The sequence below is a fragment of the Siniperca chuatsi genome, linkage group LG15 (genome assembly GCF_020085105.1).
Source record: "Siniperca chuatsi isolate FFG_IHB_CAS linkage group LG15, ASM2008510v1, whole genome shotgun sequence".
Classification (NCBI taxonomy): Eukaryota; Metazoa; Chordata; class Actinopteri; order Centrarchiformes; family Sinipercidae; genus Siniperca; species Siniperca chuatsi.
Window position 1 is genome coordinate 15,090,165 of NC_058056.1, and position 18,502 is coordinate 15,108,666.

The 18,502-nt window shown below is 40.4% G+C and overlaps 1 protein-coding gene across 3 annotated transcripts in view; it reads right to left on the reverse strand.

The window, feature by feature from the left end:
* The window catches only part of ltk (leukocyte receptor tyrosine kinase), a 58,398-nt gene that overhangs the window by 4,858 nt on the left and 35,038 nt on the right, over positions 1 to 18,502 (reverse strand). For all 3 annotated transcript variants that reach the window (XM_044166040.1, XM_044166041.1, XM_044166039.1), the window contains 16 exons: positions 18,378 to 18,449; positions 17,770 to 17,944; positions 16,807 to 16,957; positions 16,505 to 16,633; positions 15,928 to 16,084; positions 13,020 to 13,205; positions 12,249 to 12,347; positions 9,704 to 9,865; positions 9,411 to 9,524; positions 5,188 to 5,374; positions 4,952 to 5,042; positions 4,342 to 4,406; positions 2,688 to 2,817; positions 2,499 to 2,596; positions 1,160 to 1,252; positions 784 to 885 (listed from right to left, as the gene is read on the reverse strand). In XM_044166040.1, the coding sequence (XP_044021975.1) occupies positions 784 to 885; positions 1,160 to 1,252; positions 2,499 to 2,596; positions 2,688 to 2,817; positions 4,342 to 4,406; positions 4,952 to 5,042; positions 5,188 to 5,374; positions 9,411 to 9,524; positions 9,704 to 9,865; positions 12,249 to 12,347; positions 13,020 to 13,205; positions 15,928 to 16,084; positions 16,505 to 16,633; positions 16,807 to 16,957; positions 17,770 to 17,944; positions 18,378 to 18,449 (2,011 nt within the window). The remainder of the gene's footprint in view (positions 1 to 783; positions 886 to 1,159; positions 1,253 to 2,498; positions 2,597 to 2,687; positions 2,818 to 4,341; positions 4,407 to 4,951; positions 5,043 to 5,187; positions 5,375 to 9,410; positions 9,525 to 9,703; positions 9,866 to 12,248; positions 12,348 to 13,019; positions 13,206 to 15,927; positions 16,085 to 16,504; positions 16,634 to 16,806; positions 16,958 to 17,769; positions 17,945 to 18,377; positions 18,450 to 18,502) is intronic.

Below are 18,502 nucleotides of genomic sequence, written 5' to 3' on the forward strand. Positions count from 1 at the left end.
AGCTGATTCTGTACATACACCACCAAGTTCGACTCTTGAGTTTTATGGACTGCTGTATAAATCTGTTATGCTGCCATCTCCACAAAAGAATTATACTGTAATTGCATCTATGAAGTACAGACTTTTGTCATACTTGATCTGTAAACAAACTTTTTTTCCAATCTTCCGAAGTGAAATTTGGACGTTGTTTGGCCCACTGAATATTTGACTTCTTTTGTCATCTGAGAAGTAGTTTGGACACTGCTCCACACTGCGTTCTTTGTTCTGTTGACTGTGTCTTGAATACAGATGCTGTTCTGTCTTGTAAAGATGTTTACTTGATATACTGCTCTTTAGATGTTGAGTGTTCTCTGTAGGTCTGTCTGGTTTCATTTAGGAGTAAAATTACTCAGTTTGTGAAAATCTCTCCATCTTGCGTTGTACTGACTGCATGGAGACTTTTAAATTAGCTGCAATAAGGTGCTGGGTTACTCGTCAACGAACAAGTTGGCTCTTTGACACTGTTAGAAATGAAAAACGATTTTAAATGCAAATATGTTATCCAGAAATGTCTATTAGGATGTTTGAATAATGTTCTGTATGTGGTGTGACAACAATTAGCATGAACACATGACACATAAACACTTACAAATTTGTGTAAGTTCAAAGTAACACTCTTAAATGAGAGGTCTCAAACCGAGTAAAAAGGAAACTGTATCTAATTTTTAAATTGAAAACACTTCCTCTTTGTGGATTCATGCTTTTGGAGCCTTACTGTATATACTATGTGTTTAGGATTTATACCACGTATCAGTCTTGCAAGTGAAGATTCCCTCCATGAAGGCCTCCGGTGGCATCCATTTGACTGGCAGCATGGCGCGTCCGCCTTTCCTGTAATAGCTGGCTCTGAGAAAAGAAAAAAAATCTGATTTAGGAATGTCCATTTATCACCAATTTAGAAGAGAAGAAGTGAAGGTAAATACCACAAGGCCATGAACTCTGTAAGTAAATTTTGAATCTGCCCTGCGGAGGACAACAAGATAGCTTTTTAACTGGTCCTCCATTTACCACATCAACCCAGTGCTTCCTGGACTCCCATGACAGACATCATCGTAAATCATCCTGCGTGCTTTGCTATGTGGACTGCCAGTGTGTGATGATGCAGATTCAGCATACAGACCTGTATATGTCTCGTGCCATGCCGAAGTCTCCAATTTTGGCCACTCTGTCTGGTCCAGGGCAGGTAAGCAGGCAATTTCTAGCAGCAATGTCTCTGAAAAACACAGGATCATTTAGACGGTGTAGTCCCTCATTTGTCCAGGAGTTTTCCACTGTAGAAAAGGTTTCAGTCGTAGTCATCTGGACACTGTTTTCAGAATCAAGATGTTTCGGCTCCCATCCGGAAGTCATTCTCATTTCAGTTCAAAGAGGGGTTCTCTTTTTTCACAAAAATGGCTTCTTTGACTCCTCTTTCAAACCAACTCTTCTCTCTCCTTAGAATCTTCACCTCGCTGTCTTCAAATGTGTGGTTTGTAGCTTTTAGATGCAAATGCACGGCGCTCTGCAAATTGATGCAATCCGGAGTTAGCACAGATGACACGCTAACTCCGGATTGCATCAATTTGCAGTCAAAGGCCTCTTTAAACAGAAATGGTGGTCTGAGATTCAACTTGCCAGCCGTTTACCACAGTGTATTAACACCATGGTCAAGCCAATCATATGCTAATCAGGTACTTAACAGTGATGAGGGAGGTGCAGCCAGAGAACAATAGGCCAGATTACTGGGCCATCATGGAAACAAAAGAAGGTTAGTTTCAGGTGAAACTAGGCAGGGTAAACAGCAGACACTCAGGAAGACTCCTCCCTGAGGGCAGGGCCTAAGCAACACAGAGTATTTTAAATTTCGGAGTTCTCAGACCATTTTCACAATTGAGAATGACTTCCGGATGGGAGCCGAAACGTCTTGATTCTGAAAACAGCATCCAGATAACTACGACTGAAACCTTTTCTACAGGATCATTTACTGTATGATAAACAAGGCTCATAGTTTATTCTTCGTTTCAGATTATTATTCATTTGTTGAAAAATAACCACATTTTTAAAAAAGAGATTGATTTAAATTGATATAAATCAATTTTTACCTTTAACAGCTCAGAAAATCTATCAAATGTGTGGCTGATTATGCAACAGTCTGTCCAAGTCAATATATATGACTATATGGGGAAATTACAGAATTGTTCATTATTTCTCACCTACCAGTATTTTTGTCTCGTTGATTTTTAATCAAGTTTTCACACATTTTATAATATTTAAAATAAAACAATAAATTCCTGGATTTAATAATATATTATATTATACTCAAGTGTTTTTGTTGCGGCAGAATGCGAATGTGATGAAGCATTTTTTACATGTAGCTCTCACAGTTACACACACAAGAAAGTTTAGCTCTGATACCACATTTTAATCAGTTTGTATTTAAATTTAGCTTTTAGCAGTAATAACTGGATGTGGATCTGAACCTGTGTATAAAGTGGTTCTCCTCCAGGTAGCGACAGCCAAAGGCGATGTCTCTGGCCATCTGCAGCAGCTCCCGCATGGTGAGACAAGAGGTCTGGCCCTGGATACAGCACAGCTCGATTTAGTGTACCACACAAACACACACCTCAGACACACATACACACGCACAGAAATGTGTAGTACAGACGTACAGATCGTGGCCTGTTCTGTCTCAGGAAGCTCTTCATGTCTCCTCCGGTCATCAGCTCCAGCAGGATGAAACGTGGCAGGATGTTCAGACTGACGCCGATGCAGCGTACAATGTTCTCATGGCTGAACTTGCTGCGTGGACAAACGGTAAACAACGGTTTAGTTAGCAGGCCTGCACTTATGTGTGTTACTCACATAAAATGTGCTGTGTGACATGAAAAAGGCAAAAGACATGACAATATAGATGAGAGAGAGAGAGAAGACGGGTGCTGGTACACACTATGTTTAAAAGTTTTGTCCTGGAATAACAATACAACAAAGACATCACACATTATGCATGCATCAGGTGCACATCTGCTATAACATTTAAAGACTGTGCTGAGAGCTGAGATGTATCAACATAATTTCAAAACTATTATTTGCAGCAACAACTCTTTCCATCTCTTACTCTGAAAGTCACTATTTCTGACTGCTGTCATGTCATTAGCTGGGGCATAACTGCATATTTAACAACATTTATATTACAATGAGTTTGATATGTTTTGCTTATTTCTTCTGTTTCAATATGTTGACAAATTAATGTAGTCTAAATGTTGCCTCATTTTTAACAATAAAATGAATAAATCTTCACTTTGGGAACCATTGTAGTAAGAGATACTACAAATATTGTCAAATGCGTCTGCTTGAAATGTATGGAATTCTATCAATGGAAAACTCTTAAGCAACTACAAAACCAATTGAAGCTTTAACCAGCAAGTGAAGATTTGAAAGTGCAAAGAGACACGATTGTCAGCAGTTTTGAGTAAAAAATTCTGAAACATTCTCTCCAATTGCTACAGCAGATTATAAGCAGTGTGATAATTATGATGTGAAAAGAGACATTTTTTGCTGACAGGCTTCATCAGTATCTTGGCTGTCAGTCTCATATCTTTTTCACAGTTGAAACTATTGGACCAATGAAGCCACACAGGGAAGTCTAAAAGGGTCTAACAAGATGATGCTTCACTCCCTGGTTTAATCTTAAGGGTTTTACTCTGCACTTACTTGGACTTTCATGTGAAGGATAACACTATTAAAATAACAACACATGGATTTGAAGATAGCAAGTAAAGGATGCCCTACTGCTCCCTGAAATCTCCTTTCTATTTGATCTGGATCAAGTCTTGTCTTTCTAAAAAGATCTCTAATAAAGCAAAACCGCCCAACAGATGTTTGGGATAGAGACTAATTACTGGTACTTACCAATTAACATCACACAGGTCATAAACTATAATTCAACTATCTGTATTATAGTTATTTTCCTGAGATCAAAACATATCCCTGCAGACATGATTGTCATTGACTAATTGGCCTTTTATATAATTAGCTGAAACAACCAGCTAATGATATGAGAGGCCAATATGTGTGCTACATTATATGGGTAAAGTTTCACATCTGGCTCTAGCTGTTATCTCCTCCTGTTAACTCAGAAGAACAATTTAGCTATAAAACAAAGCCAGTTGCTGTCTGATGATGTGAGCATACTTCTGCTTCACATGTGTCAGGTGTGCTGTAAGAAGGATGCATTGGGTGAATCAACGTGTGAACTAAATCATATGGTGGCCAGCACGGTGTGTGTGATGTGCACTGGAAGTGTAAAGCTGCAGTATGGTGCACCTCATAATCAGCGCCTCCATCAGGAAATCCATTTCATCCTGTTCGGAGCAGATTTCTGGAAGAGTCTGTAGAGCAGAAAGAATCAGAGAAGCAGTTTGAGGTATGTGTGTGTGTATGTGTGTCATTCTCAAGAGCAAAGATATCATTAGACCTAATCAACTGACTATTGAAAAGCAGGCAAACCCATGTAGAGCTCACTCAGCTTTTTCTTTTTTACCATGTGTAGTTTTTAAGCGAAACAATCTGAGGGCACCGACTGAACAAATTTGCATTCATCTTTTTCACAGTTATCAGTCATGTTGTGCAGTCAGTGATGATTTTGCAGTCTGTGATTTCATAACAGATACAGACACAACAAAACCACCTTATTACATTTTCATATTATGTAGTAAGTAAAGCAAATAACTTTTCTTTAAATAAATGCATCACAAAAACCTGTCTTTTCAAATCCTAATTGTGTGTGTGTGACCTTTAGATCTAAGAAGGAGGAGCACCCCTGTGGGATTTTGTTGAGTAGATGATATGTAATCAACATAGCTCCCGGTGAGGTGCTATCATCTAACATTTTGGTGCCACTTGTCCTCAGGTGCCTAACAGAGTGCGAGCTGACCTTTATGGCCACCTGCATGGGATTGTTATCACTGCTCATCCCCAGAACCTGTCCTTCATAGACTTCACCAAATGCACCATGGCCGAGAGCTCTGAAAAAATAAAGTGAAAAATACAACAATTGAAGTGAAAACATCGGTACAAAGGCACTCCGCGTACTGTAAGTCTGGGCATCGGCACAGAGAGCCATTAGAAGCTCAAACTGACATTCTGACATCGTGTCCAGGTGTTCTGTACCTGAGAAGTGTTATGTTCTTGCGCGGCACTTCCTTCAGTTCATTGAGTGAGGCGGCCTTCCCTGCAAAGCAGTAGTTGGGGTTGTAGTCCGTCATGATGGTGGAGGAGCGGATCTTGCTCAGCTTGTACTCTGGACTCTGCAGACGCCCCCTCACTGCGTGCAAGTCGTTCTTCCTGCGGTACCACACTAAAGACAAAGACAGGACAGAGACGAGCTTGAATAACTTCTAAGTCAAAGGACGTTTTTAAAAATTATAATCCTAACTGGACCCCACACTTGCATGTAAGTTGTAGAAGCAACTTCCAGATTATCTGCTGACTGTAGGAGCGGTAACACAAGGAGGGGTCAAGCCACATCTCAGGAGTCGATGCTTTTCAGTGTAAAAAGAACATTCTTAGGAGCCAGTGAGAAAACAGTTGTAAAAAAGTGAGAATGTTTGTTGTTGGCTCACAGACAGTCATTTTGTTCTTAAAAGAGTACTCCACCGATTTAGCATTGCACTCTTAAAGGACTATTGGACACAATGGACAGTTTAAAAAATGGGATAAAAATTGATGCAGCAGAATCAGATAAATTGTCTTCTTTGTCTTACTTGTCGAACCCTGGTGCCTATGTTACCCACAATGCAATGCCAACAGTTCGGTTGGAGATTCAGGTGTGTTGCTAGTAGCAGCTAATGTAGCCTTGAGCCACTAGCCTTGGGCTACAGAGGTCTGGTAAGCTCACTTCTTTCAAACGCCACACCCCCAGATTTTTTTCATTTTCAAACTTGTCTTCAGTCCCAACTGACGCTGACTCAAGTGACATCACTGGACTTCGCGCAGCTCCCTCTGGAGCCACAAAAGGCTTTATACAACTTTTTCCACATTTGCAGTAGTACTTCCCAACACCTGTAAACACTTTGATGTGGAAAATTGGTGGAGTTCCCTTTTAAGAAGACAAAACTTTCCACACACAAACACACGGTTTTGTGGGATGCAGGTGGGATGTCCTCTCCTTGGTTACTGCTCCTAGATTGTCTGTGCCAGTGAGTATGGACTCACCCGCCGTTGAGGCAGACCACGTCCCCGATGCAGGTTGGTAGTCTGCCAGGGAGGGGGCGTTGCGTGCAGGTAAGAGGTGCCGTCGAGCCATCGCCCGGTGCAGATGCTAGGGAGGGGGGTTGGGATGAGGGGTGGGTTGAGGAGGAGAAGGAGGAGGAGGAGGAGGAGGAGGAGGAGGAAGAGGAGGAGGAGGAGATGGGGCGCCCAGGGAACAGACTACCTCCCTGCATGGGGGAGAGCTCAGGTGAAGAGACACCGTTAACCTGAAGGGTGTGTGTAGGTGCATTTTTTGCAACGGAAAGCAGCATGTATGTAACTGCACAAATGTCATGTTTTTCTTTAATATTTGATTTATTCATTTGCAAATTCTCACAATAACACACAACGCAGTTAGCTAAATAGTTCATCCATTTTTCATAAAAAAAGACGTTTGTCTGATTATGTTGTGGATAGAAGTCAGCTTAGTTTGCACTTTGGTAATTACATGAGTGCGATGTCATGCAGTTACACTCCACAGCTATTTGTTCATGACTGGTTGTAATTAGCAAAACAAACATCTTATCTGCGATTATTATCTGTCTGATTACACTCTGATTTCACAGAGTGCATCTGTGTAGCTATACCTATACCTATACCAAACTCAAACTTTTTCCATTATAGTTATACATACTAACATTTTCATTTATTTTCTGTCTTTTCTGTTCCAGACTTTGTGTCTTTTATCTGAAAAGACCATTTATCTGATGACTAATATTTGCCAGCCTGGCTGACCTTAACCCTAGCTAACCTGTCCTTTTTACTTTAATGCATTTCCCATTTTTCTAAAATATGACTGCCGTATCAATGTTGTTTCCCATTTCCCCAATCTCTCATCTCCTGAAAGGACAGTGCTCCCCTATAGTTCTGTTTTGATTGTCTGCATCAGCAGGAAGAACCAATTTATTACATTTTCTCAACATTCATTATTCTGGTATTCTGGTATTCTACTGTTGTAAAGAAACCAGCACATATCATATGAGGGTCTGCCACTAAAATGTATTATTATCAAGTGATGTAGAGATAATCTAAGAGTCGTTCTAGCTCTTTCTAGAGGGTGCAATTTTAATTTAATTCCACAAGTACAAAAATGTTTGAAAGAGCGAACAACATACCGATGACCTTGCTGTTCCTAGAGCTTTACCAGTAATGTTGTATGTAAGGTTTGTCACCCACAAAAAAGGGTTAATCCCCATGAGAGTATGCATGCAGAGTCAGGAAATTTCATGTCTGTCTTATCTGCTAATATGTTTGCCTTTCCTGTGAACAAGGGAAAATTATGGTCCAACAGTGGTTTTAGATTAAAGGTCACCAGAACAGGTCTTACCAAAAAGCCACAAAGTTGCCAAGATATTATGCTTTTGGGCTGGCTGGAAAACTGACTTTAGCTTGCTCAGGTCTCATTTCCGATGGGGGAAAAAAATCTCCATATTGCTCCTTTAATCAGTCAGATTTACTTTTTATTTGTCACTTTCCTTACAAGAGGTTTATTGTATGTATTAGTTCAGTCAAAAACCCAAACTGCTTTTGTTATGCCTGGTTTTCTTGTCAGACAGTGTACAAGCCCAGACAGCTGAAAATGGAATTGATATTATACAGGAAGTCAGCGCTGTGCAGATTTCTGTGCTTCTTTTAAAGTTTAGATTCACTTAATATTCAGCACTTTCAGTGAGGTTACAGAGAGGACAAGAGAGAGAGATAATCTATATTCAAACACCTTAAGCAGCACTTGGTGAAGAATTAGTGGGTGGGTCAACCAAAATGTCAGGATTCCCTTCCGAATTATCTGCAGCAGACGGTTGTCAAAAAGTTGACAAAGGTGCAAAAAAAAAAAAAGATATATAATCCCTCACTGTCCTATATTACTGCAGAATGACTGCATACAAACTGTATTTATATAAAGTGTCTGTGGTTAATATAACAAGGTTTAGTATATAAGTCAACATTAAACAATATATATTGCATAGCAGCGTTTGAGACCAAGTTATGCAACATTAGTATCATTAGGTAATGTAATGTAATGTAATCAGAATTCATATTAAATATCAGATTGTGGTTGTCTCTTTATCCCTCAGTTTTTTCTTTCTCTTTCCTTGAGTTTTATTGCCACTGAGTAGCCACTCCCTAATTATTCCTATTTTAAGCAGTTTATTTGTGCAAGTCATCAGTAAAGCATTTTACAGCATGTCTGACTGTCAGATCGTCTCATATTACAGAAATCGGACAAATCTAGTCATCTCTTAATTCAACAACAGATGCCCACCAAATACTCTAAATCACAGTGCTTTGTGTGAATAGCATTGTGCTGTATCACATCTGAAGTCTTTTTGCTATATCCTAACACTCTTTTCATAGAGAGTCAATGCCCGTGGGTTAAAATAAACTTGTGATTGTCACTGTGCGCCTCCCAAAAATGACTGAAAGGCTAGTCTTTTATCACAGTTCTCTGTTTTCCCATATTTTTCTAATCTTCATGTCTATATAACCATGATTGTTTCAGGTTTTTCTGTTTTTTTCAGCCACTGAATCATAACACCTGACATTTACTGCTATCTAATCTAATCTAATCTCATTCATCAGTGCACATCTCCAACTGAGAGAAACTCCCTAGTTAAATGTCAAACCTTTCCTATAGTCCTTTTTATAGCCAATGATGTATTTTTATATTAAAGTCATACAGTGAGATGCTTACAGTGCATCTCTACCGTTTCATGCTTCCATGAGAGCAATCTGTAGGCAATAAATACAACATATAAACAATATGGTATTTAACTGCATTTTCTCGCTGCTCATCTGCAGTATAATCTTGCTTCACACTCTTTGGCACAAAAAAGTCAGGATTGTTTTCACACAAAGCCACTGAAAGGAGAGAATCACCTGAAATAAGTGCTTGTAATAAAAGTGTCCATATGTGCTCACTTCATATTGTGTCAGCGACAATATAATTCAAAACCACATCCTTCCCACAGCTCTATTAATCATCCGGCACACAGCCAGAGGCGGGCATTTAAACCAACACTTATCAAAGGTGTTCCAATTTCTGTTGTCAGTAACATCTGGAAGAATCTGTATGTCCAGCTGTGCTCACAGCCGGTGGAAGGTGGAGGGCAGAGACTGCACACAGAACTGGAAGAGTCTCTTACTGAGGATGACGCCGGCGCAGATCAGCGTGATGCCACTCGCGATGGTGGAGACCACAACTGCCAGGATCAAAGATGTCGACATCTGGCCCTGCAGAGCCGGGCCTTGAGGAGCTGCTGGGAGAGAGGGGAGGAGAGGGTCGATGAATAGCCGTCCAAAAGTGTTTAGTGTTTATATGCTTTATTGGTTTAGATTGGAAAGAATTTTTATGGATTTATTGTTTGGCATTAAAATGAACTGCTAACACGTAATAGCTGTCATCCAAAAGAAAAAGTACTGTTTGTTTGTTACGTACCTACAGTGCCGATACATGTGAGGTTGTCACTGGCCAGGACTTCGTCATCGTCGCAGAGACAGAGGATAAAGTGAGTATCTTCATCTCGTTTGCAGCTCTGTGTTTGACAGTGGCTGCAGTTCAACTGGACCTTGATCTCACACTCGCCGTGACTCTCCATGGCTAGAGGGAACAACGTACACATACAGACACACATGGATCCAAAGAAACACAAACACCAGACACAAACTATTTGTTAGAGATGGGAGATCATTAAGTTTGCAGGTTACTCCAACAAGGTCTGGTGATATATTCTATATGTTTCTTTTTGTCAGCAAATCCCATGAAAAGAAAACCAGCAACCAAATCAAACCCAAAAATGAACTGAACCCTCTCACAAGTATAATGCCTGATGCTTTATAGCTCATTCCTCTGTGCCATAGAGCTTAATTGTTGTCCAAAAGCTATTAAAAACACATCAATGAGCCACACTGTTGCACTGGGTGACATGTTTCTTCATTGCCATGAACATGGGCCCTGTGGTTTATTTTGAGTCAATTACACATACACCATGCCACTGCTGTAAATACTTGCTAGAGCAGCAAATGTGTAATAATCTGCACCTGAAAATAGTCCCCAACAAATGCACTATTTACTCCTGTTCGAGTAACATTTACTAAAAACTACAGTATCCAGCTGTTTTAGGAAATTAGTTAGTCGTTTATAAAAATGAAAGTATATTCATGAACTCTTTTTTTAAAGATTTGCATCTTCAGCAGGAACAAATGGTCTCAGGGCTGAGAGCCACAGACCACATAGGGAAGTCAGAAATTACTGAGAGATAACACACTGTTTGTTTTAGTGTTTTCATGAGATTTGTTGACAGTAAGAGCCTTGTCCTTTAATCTCTGATCAATTATGTGTGTATTTGTGTAAAACACAGTATGTGGTTGTAATACATTGAAATATCATTATTGGCTTAACATTTATACATTAGGCTGTAATTTGATATTTTTTTCCATTATTAAATTATTCTTTAGTCTAATCTGTGACCTAAACAGTGCTCCATTGTTTCCTGATACAAATTATGAATATAAGGAGAAGTAGGCTTGTGCCATGTGTGTCATATATTGATTCGTCACTTAAAGACAAGAATATGATTTAACTACATTAAAGAATTCAGTTATAACCATTTAAGTTAATCTCTTTGTTAATATCTCGCTTCGAACGTGTTTCATGCAGTCACTGTGTTTGGAAGCGATGACTGACAGCACTTCCTCTTCCTCCCACTAAATAATGAGAATCAGATGGCCGGCATTGTCACAAAAAACAGGTACAAGCGCGCACACACACACACACACACACACACACACACACTGGTACACCCTGAGGCATTGGCTGGATCAATTGCTTGGAGAACTAAGTGCACAGAAACCCAAGAGCTCAGGATTTAATCTTCACACCGACAGTGTCTCTTTGCTTTGGGATCAGCCATTTTTAATGCTCTGTTCCCGGAGTGACTCTAAACAGTGATGCAACTACATGTTATAAGGTGTCCTTGAGTTTTTAATATTACTATTGCAAAAATAAAACGCAGGGGGATTATTACCTGGAGTTAACGTCCGTTAAATGAGATGTTTAATAGTGTAGTCTTCCTCCATTTTATTATCATATTATGTACTATTCATCTCTTTATTGATTTCAGTTTTATATTTTAAATTTGAGTTGTTGCTAGGAAACTTTCAGCAGACCTTCAGTGCTACTAACCACCACTAAGCTGCATTATCCATGTGATATACACCAGCATTCTATTTTTTCTATTCTAGTCTATTCTACTTTATTCTGTTCTAGTTTGATTTAAAAAATATCTAAAGGTCAACTTACTAGTTTTTTCATTTGCTTTCAACCACATCTCACTGTCCTCATCAGCGAATGGAGTTTGCTATCTATTCTTTCTACTCTACTCTATTCTAGTTTGACAAAACACTCTGCACTTAATGTACACTTACCATCTTTTTCCGGAGATTTCAACCGCGTCTCACAGTCTTCATCTGCAGATGGTGTTCTCTGTCTTTGCTTTCTATTCTATCACTGTTTACTGCACTCTATTCTACTATTTCAACTGCATCTTCTCATGGCCTTCATCAGTGGATGGCGTTTGCGCTCTTTGCTCTTTACTCTATCTACTCTACTCAACTCTAATTTGACAAAATAATCCTAACCCAATGTTCATTTACGACCTTATTCCGGGGCTTTCAACCACATCTTACGATCTTCATCAGCAGATGGCATTTACTCTCTCTCTACTCAACTTTATTCTACTCTACTCAACTCTTCAATTGTATTCTAGTTTGACCAAAACAAATCTTAACTCAAGGTCCACTAATTAGCTTTTTCCAGACTTTCAACTGCATCTCATGGTCTTCATTAGTAGATGGAGTTTGCTCTCTTTGCTATTTACTCTCCTCTATTTCTCCTTTATTTTCTCTACTCCACTCTCCACACTATCTTTATCAGCATCACTGTCTTCATGTCAGTATGATGTGATGTGTTGAGTCAGTCTCACCTGCCAGAGGCTGAAGGAAAATCTCTCCCATTGGATGGATGAATGAGACTCCATTCTGACCGTCGGCTGTGATCTCATCCGTCAGCGCAGCATCACCTCCTGTCACAAAATGCATGTTGTGAACTCTCCTATCAGTCAGTATTATAATGTGCCAATCCATTCTGATTCAGTTATGCTTGTCAGTTTGTTGGTGTTGCCACTTTTGACAGTTTTCTCTCGAACACCATGTTCAACAACACCCAGCATTTTTACCTTGGTGAAAGACACAAAGTTGTGATAAGATTGGAGTGATCTTACTATTAACCTCCTCCATCCTGTTGATTCTGGCAGGCTGTTATGTCACTCAAGGATAAAAGCATAAAAATAAATGTATAATTACTATGTATGATTACCATGGCAACAAACTAACTAACTAACTATCAAATGGCACTGCGGAGTAGTCCTTGACAACATTGTACATGAATGTGACAGTGACAATTTTACGTTTCAGTTGAAATTGTGTACTTTCTGTAAAGAGTCAACTGTCAAGAGCAGACCAGACAAGCATAAATTATGCTTTAGACTGAAGCACAAATCAAATTAAGTATTTTAAGAAAGACATTTATGCCACACAAATGATGAATATTCTTCTTTGAGGAGTTTAGTTGAGTGTCTGGGATGAAATGACAAGACAGAAGAAAATAATAGACATAAAAGTGATTTGTTCTTTAGTGCAGGGGTTAGAAATGGTAAAGTGTTGTAGTTTAGGGGTAGCTGACAGAATACTGTTACCTCTGTAACCTCCTCCGCCGCCTCCTGCTGTGCAGGCTCCACCTCCACCTCCAAAACCCCCAAAGGTGGACCAGCTGAGCTTGGAGAGGGCCAGGGAACACGAGGACCCCCCCTCAGCACCCTCCACCAGAGACTTTCCCGCCATCAGGTGAGGACTGGGACTATCTTTCCAGCCTCCACCTCCACCTTCAGGGAAACAAACACGAAACAAGAACACTATATCATACATATTACATACATATTGTGTAGGTTAAAAAAAACTATGATTACAGCTAAGAAGAAAGGAACAAAATTGTTGCAAAGTTAGACAGCAGTAGGGACTAAAAATGATTCACTGATTAGAACTGAACATGATCAGATTATTTTTTATCTTGAGGAGTGATTCTGAAACTGATTTTAAAGTGTTAAGTCTGAGGAGACCCCCCCTTCAAGTTACATCGAGATCCTTGGCAGTCTGGGCAGCAGTGTTCAGAGTAATGTGGTAGGTCCGTCAGCTGTTGGGCTGTTTTGTTGAGCATCTGTGGCTGACGATCGCCAGCCATTTCTGCCATATGTCAGGCTGCATTGGCTCTAGTCAGCCGTTACTGGGGCTGTTGATCTGTCTGAGCACGTTGAATCAGCGGCAGAGGCATTCAGTGAGAGAGAGCAGTCTGACTGGGTGTTCAGCCAGCAAATCGGGTTCTGCTCGGCATGATAGGGCCTATCGAGGAGTACGAAAGGAGATTTTCCAAGAAAAGAGCTCAGTCTGGTCGAGACTAAGTTTGACATGGTGGGAAGACCTCCTGCTGGAGATTTGAGTGAAGCAAGCAGAGACATGGCACAGAAATAAGAGGAGACAGCACAGAGCTCTTGTTGTTGGGTTTCTTTGTTTCTGCTCACAGGCAGCTGGTGGGTGGACATGAGAGGGTCAACAGCCAGGCTTCAGCCATTCAGTCTCCCAAACAAAGATACACAAGAACGCAGTTCTTTGTTGCTTTTGCCTTTTGTTAATCGCTTTAAACCCATCCACAGCCACACGCTACTGTAGTTACATTGTCGCCTTTTCATATTTATATATAAAGAATTTTTAAAAAGTTAAATTCTACGGAATTTAACTTTTGCCACAGTGCAGTGACCTGCAGACCTTTCAGCAATGAAAAATAATTGTAAAGGTAAAATCACCAGCTGATCAAAGCCTCTAATCTACGCTGATGAGCAGATAAAAGCCGGTTTTAAATAAATCAGTTTCAGCATTGCCACACAGTTCAACATGCAGCTCTCTCTCTCTCTCACACACACACACACACACACACACCTCCTCTACACACTACTGAGAGCTACATATTTCCCCTCAGATCTTTATCTAAACAATCCCACAGGAGGTTTCAATAAGATGAGCTGATAGATGGTCTGTGTTGGTCAGAGGGGATTTAGTGAGAATGTTCCAGCAGGCTTTTCCAAGAGCAAAGAGAGACCTCTCTGCCATATATGTCTTGCTTCAAAGGTCAGGACCTGTCAGGATACTAAAAATATGATCCAGATAGATCCCGTTATCCACAGGCCAAACACATCCCGCTGTGTAAGAGCATGCATACATGCCAACATGTGCTGCTTCAAGTGTGTGTGTATACAGAACAAACAAATCCTCTCGTGGCCTTCAGCCAACACGTCTCTATGGGCAGGTTTTAACGCTACCTTTTAGAGGAATGAAAAACGTGCTTTTGATATCACACAAAAGTTTAATAAGTTTCAAGGAGAAAAGCCTGTTGTCATCTAAGGCTTATAGCACTTCAGCACTTAACCTCTCTGTGATTGTAAAGCATACACCTGAGTCTGCAGCCAAACTTTAGTGTCGTCAGGAATAATGACTACTATTGTTAATTTTATACATAATTTATACAGCATGTGTTGTGTCATGTTTTATTCTGTTCTTTTGTTTGTGTTGACCATAGTGTGTCAGTAAAAAAGTTGAACTAGTTGAGAAGTTTTCTATCTACTCTCTTCTCCAGCTTTGCTGTTGCTCTCAACATGGGATCCTTCATCAAGTCACAATGATTTTGGGGGGGTTTACAAGTAAAAAAAAATTGGCATCATCTTTGTAATACATGTTTTTTCTGAAATGTTAAATTATTACTGATCTGAAGGCATATTTCATTACAAAGTATTTCATTACACAGTAAAATGTCCTGAAAAGGTAATTAAACACCAGCATTCAGTGTGTAAATTGACAATTTTGCATATTTTTAAGGGCCATAATTAAAACATGAACCGCAACGTCCCTGATTTAAGTCCTGCCAGGACCTCTATTGCATGCTCACAATATCTCTGCCTTTATTTTCTGTCATCTCTCCACTGTTGACCTAATAATGAAATAACCCAAAATACAAGATGGTGTAGTCCCTCATTCGTCCAGGAGTGTTCCATCGTAGAAAAGGTTTCAGTCGTAGTCATCTGGACACTGTTTTCAGAATCAAAAGTCATTCTCAACTGTGGATGGGAGCCGAAACATCTTGATTCTGAAAACAGTGTACAGATGACTACGACTGAAACCTTTTCTATGATGGAACCCAAAAATACTTTAAAAATCCAAGAAAAACGTTCCCTTTAAATTACTTACAGACCACTGTCAAAAGTTTTCAGAGGTGCATGTTCTGTGGATTATCAAGAGTAACGGGAAAGAGATATTTTTAAATGTCATTTTTCACTGCTGTGAGCACCACAACTAAAATTCATTCACCCTCATTTTGTTAGGGTGGAGGGAGTAATCTCAAAGTCAGATATTTCAAAACCTAGAACACAAATTGTCTGTATGACTAGATACAACTACAGGTTAAGTAATAAAATATATTTTTTTTGTAGTTTAGTTGAGTCAATCCTTTAAACAAACAGTACATCCGCATTGGTAGTAGAATGACCGATAATATAGTACCTGCAGGGCCAGTTCGACCGTTGGTACTGGGAGCTGTGGTGCTGTTTTCGTACTGCTCAAGTGGTATCTGGTCCAGACTGGACTCCGGGTCCTCCAGGTAGGCATTTCCTCCACCGCCAGCCGCAATCAGCAAGGGAACCAGCTCACCTCTCTCCATCTGATGAGACAGCATTACTGTAAATCTCACTCATTTGAGGCATTTTCAACTATGTACATGCTCAGTGGTGCAAGTGTACATTTGCATCTCAACATTTCACTGCAAATGAAAAAGGAATAAAAGCAAATTGAACATGACCCAGGAACCCCCATTTTAGCACCGATGGGAGATCATAATAAAAGTGACAAGTGAACATTTTTCTTGTGCCAATTCTCTGATACAACGGCTTTCCAACCTCTAGTGTATGTCCAATCTATATCTAAACCTGTGGATTAGAGTGTGAGACCCTGCTGAATCGTTTCAATATCCCTACAGACATTTCTATGCCTATCAGTATATAAACTTAATCCGCACAAGTCATCAAACAAACCCAGAGAAAGGACACACGATACTGAAACAACACAAAGTTTCTTCTGTCACCTTAAAGATGTAGGTGGCTCCCCCTCCTCCGCCTCCTCCCCCTGCCCACTCTGCACCGGCCTCTTCTCCAAGGTTGTCTTCAATCACTGATGACTCTCCCAGGCAGATCTTCTGGGTGTGGGGATTTCTCTACAGCACAAGGGGGAGGGAGATTTGAGTTTCAAAGAAAGAAGCTGTAGTCACAAAAGTATGAATCCAGAAGGCAAAATTTTTTTATCTAGGTCACTCTCTTGTCTCCCCTCTCTGGCAAAAGATATCCCAGTGGGACATCACACGTCAACGAATCCTTCCAGCCTACTCACCCCCGGGCATGCGTCCTCTCCCTGGTGGCCCACCAAGATGTAAAGTATATCTCCTTTCTCCAGAGGAAATATGGCAGATATGAAGACCCCATGGTTGCGTTTGTTGTGGTTTTTGGCTCCTTTCCCTCCTGCAGCCCCGTAGGCAGATATCCTGAGGGAGATTACACAGTTCCACATTATATATCACACTAGATAGATAGATTGCTATACACTTGAGAAAACACCTATAGAAGTCTGTCATAACACACAAATCACACCTGTGGTTTTATAAAGATTTTCCTCTTACAAACACTTCGTGTTGATATTGGCATGAAGTACAGCTGTGTATAATTTAGCCAAAGTAATTCAACACCCTGTAAATCCTATGATTAACCCTGCCACTTTTCTGTTGCCTCATTTCATGTCGTGAGTGTGATAATGAGGTCCCATGACTGGCTGTGCAAAGACAATCAAATTGCTTGAAGTCTTGATCTGGCAGGACAACAATCAGTTACGCCTAGCATGGCCAGAATAATTTAGTCCCCCAGCACGCAGTCACACCTCTAAATTGTCACAGAGCCCAGCTCTCTGAGTCACACATCAATATTAACACATGTGGATGAATGCTATCTTTTCGATGACTAAACTTCTAGAAATAAACTATGGATAATTCAGTTTTTACGGCAGCAGGATGGTATACATGGATTGACTCAAAATATATTACAGTGCCCTGGTTCACTGTAATGAAGGAACATGTCACCCAGTGCAACAGTGTGGCTCATTTATGTGTTTTTAATAGTTTTGGGACAAGAAACAACAATAAATGTCTATGACACAGAGGAATAAGATATATCAGGCTTTGACTACGCAGGCAATATTTGGTAGTAGGATTAATTCATTGTGGGTTTTGGTCTGACCAGCCTGTTAACTTCCAGCGTAAAGCTCAGGTAGATGAGCATCAAAACCATCCCCTCTATCACTTACAGGTATCTGTTAGTAGCAGGTACCCTCCACGTTTGGACTCCTTTCAAGGGGCCTTCCTTCCCCACAGTAACACTGACATTTTTGTTCCTGTAGGTACTGTCACACTGGGCCTGGGTCGGGCCATGGGGACCACTCGCTCCGCAGGAGTTAAACCACCACGTCATCAAAGAAACCTCTAGAAAAATGGAGACAAAGAAAAGAAGAACACTGACATGAGCTGGTGGGAGATTTATAATTGTTGAATGAGTTGGTAAATGTAGGTACTGTATAAATAACAAAAACACAAGACAAAATGCAATGTGAGAGACCAAGATAAACACTTGAACATTGGAGAACAGAAACACACATATGGCACAACATCTAGGAGAGTCACTGGAAAATGCATTAACCACCTGGTATGTGAGCGCTGAATGCATAATGGGTTAAAAGCTTCTGGTTGGCTGATATGGTAGATAAAGCGTCAAGCATCAAGAGAAACTGCGAGTGTACAATCCACCACCTGGTATGTAAATTCTGCATGCAGAATGGATTAAAAATTACTCGGTAGACGAGGGAACGTTATGGAAATTCACAAGGGATCCAAGGTGACAGATGAAGCTGAATGCTACCTGAGGCCGAAGGCTCTGGAAGGGGGCTTAAGAAATCCTCCAAGTCCATCATGGGCAGGAGAGAGTTGAGATCTGAAGAGAGGCAGGGAGCCAATGTGGGAGCCAAGAGAAAAGGAGTCAGTCAT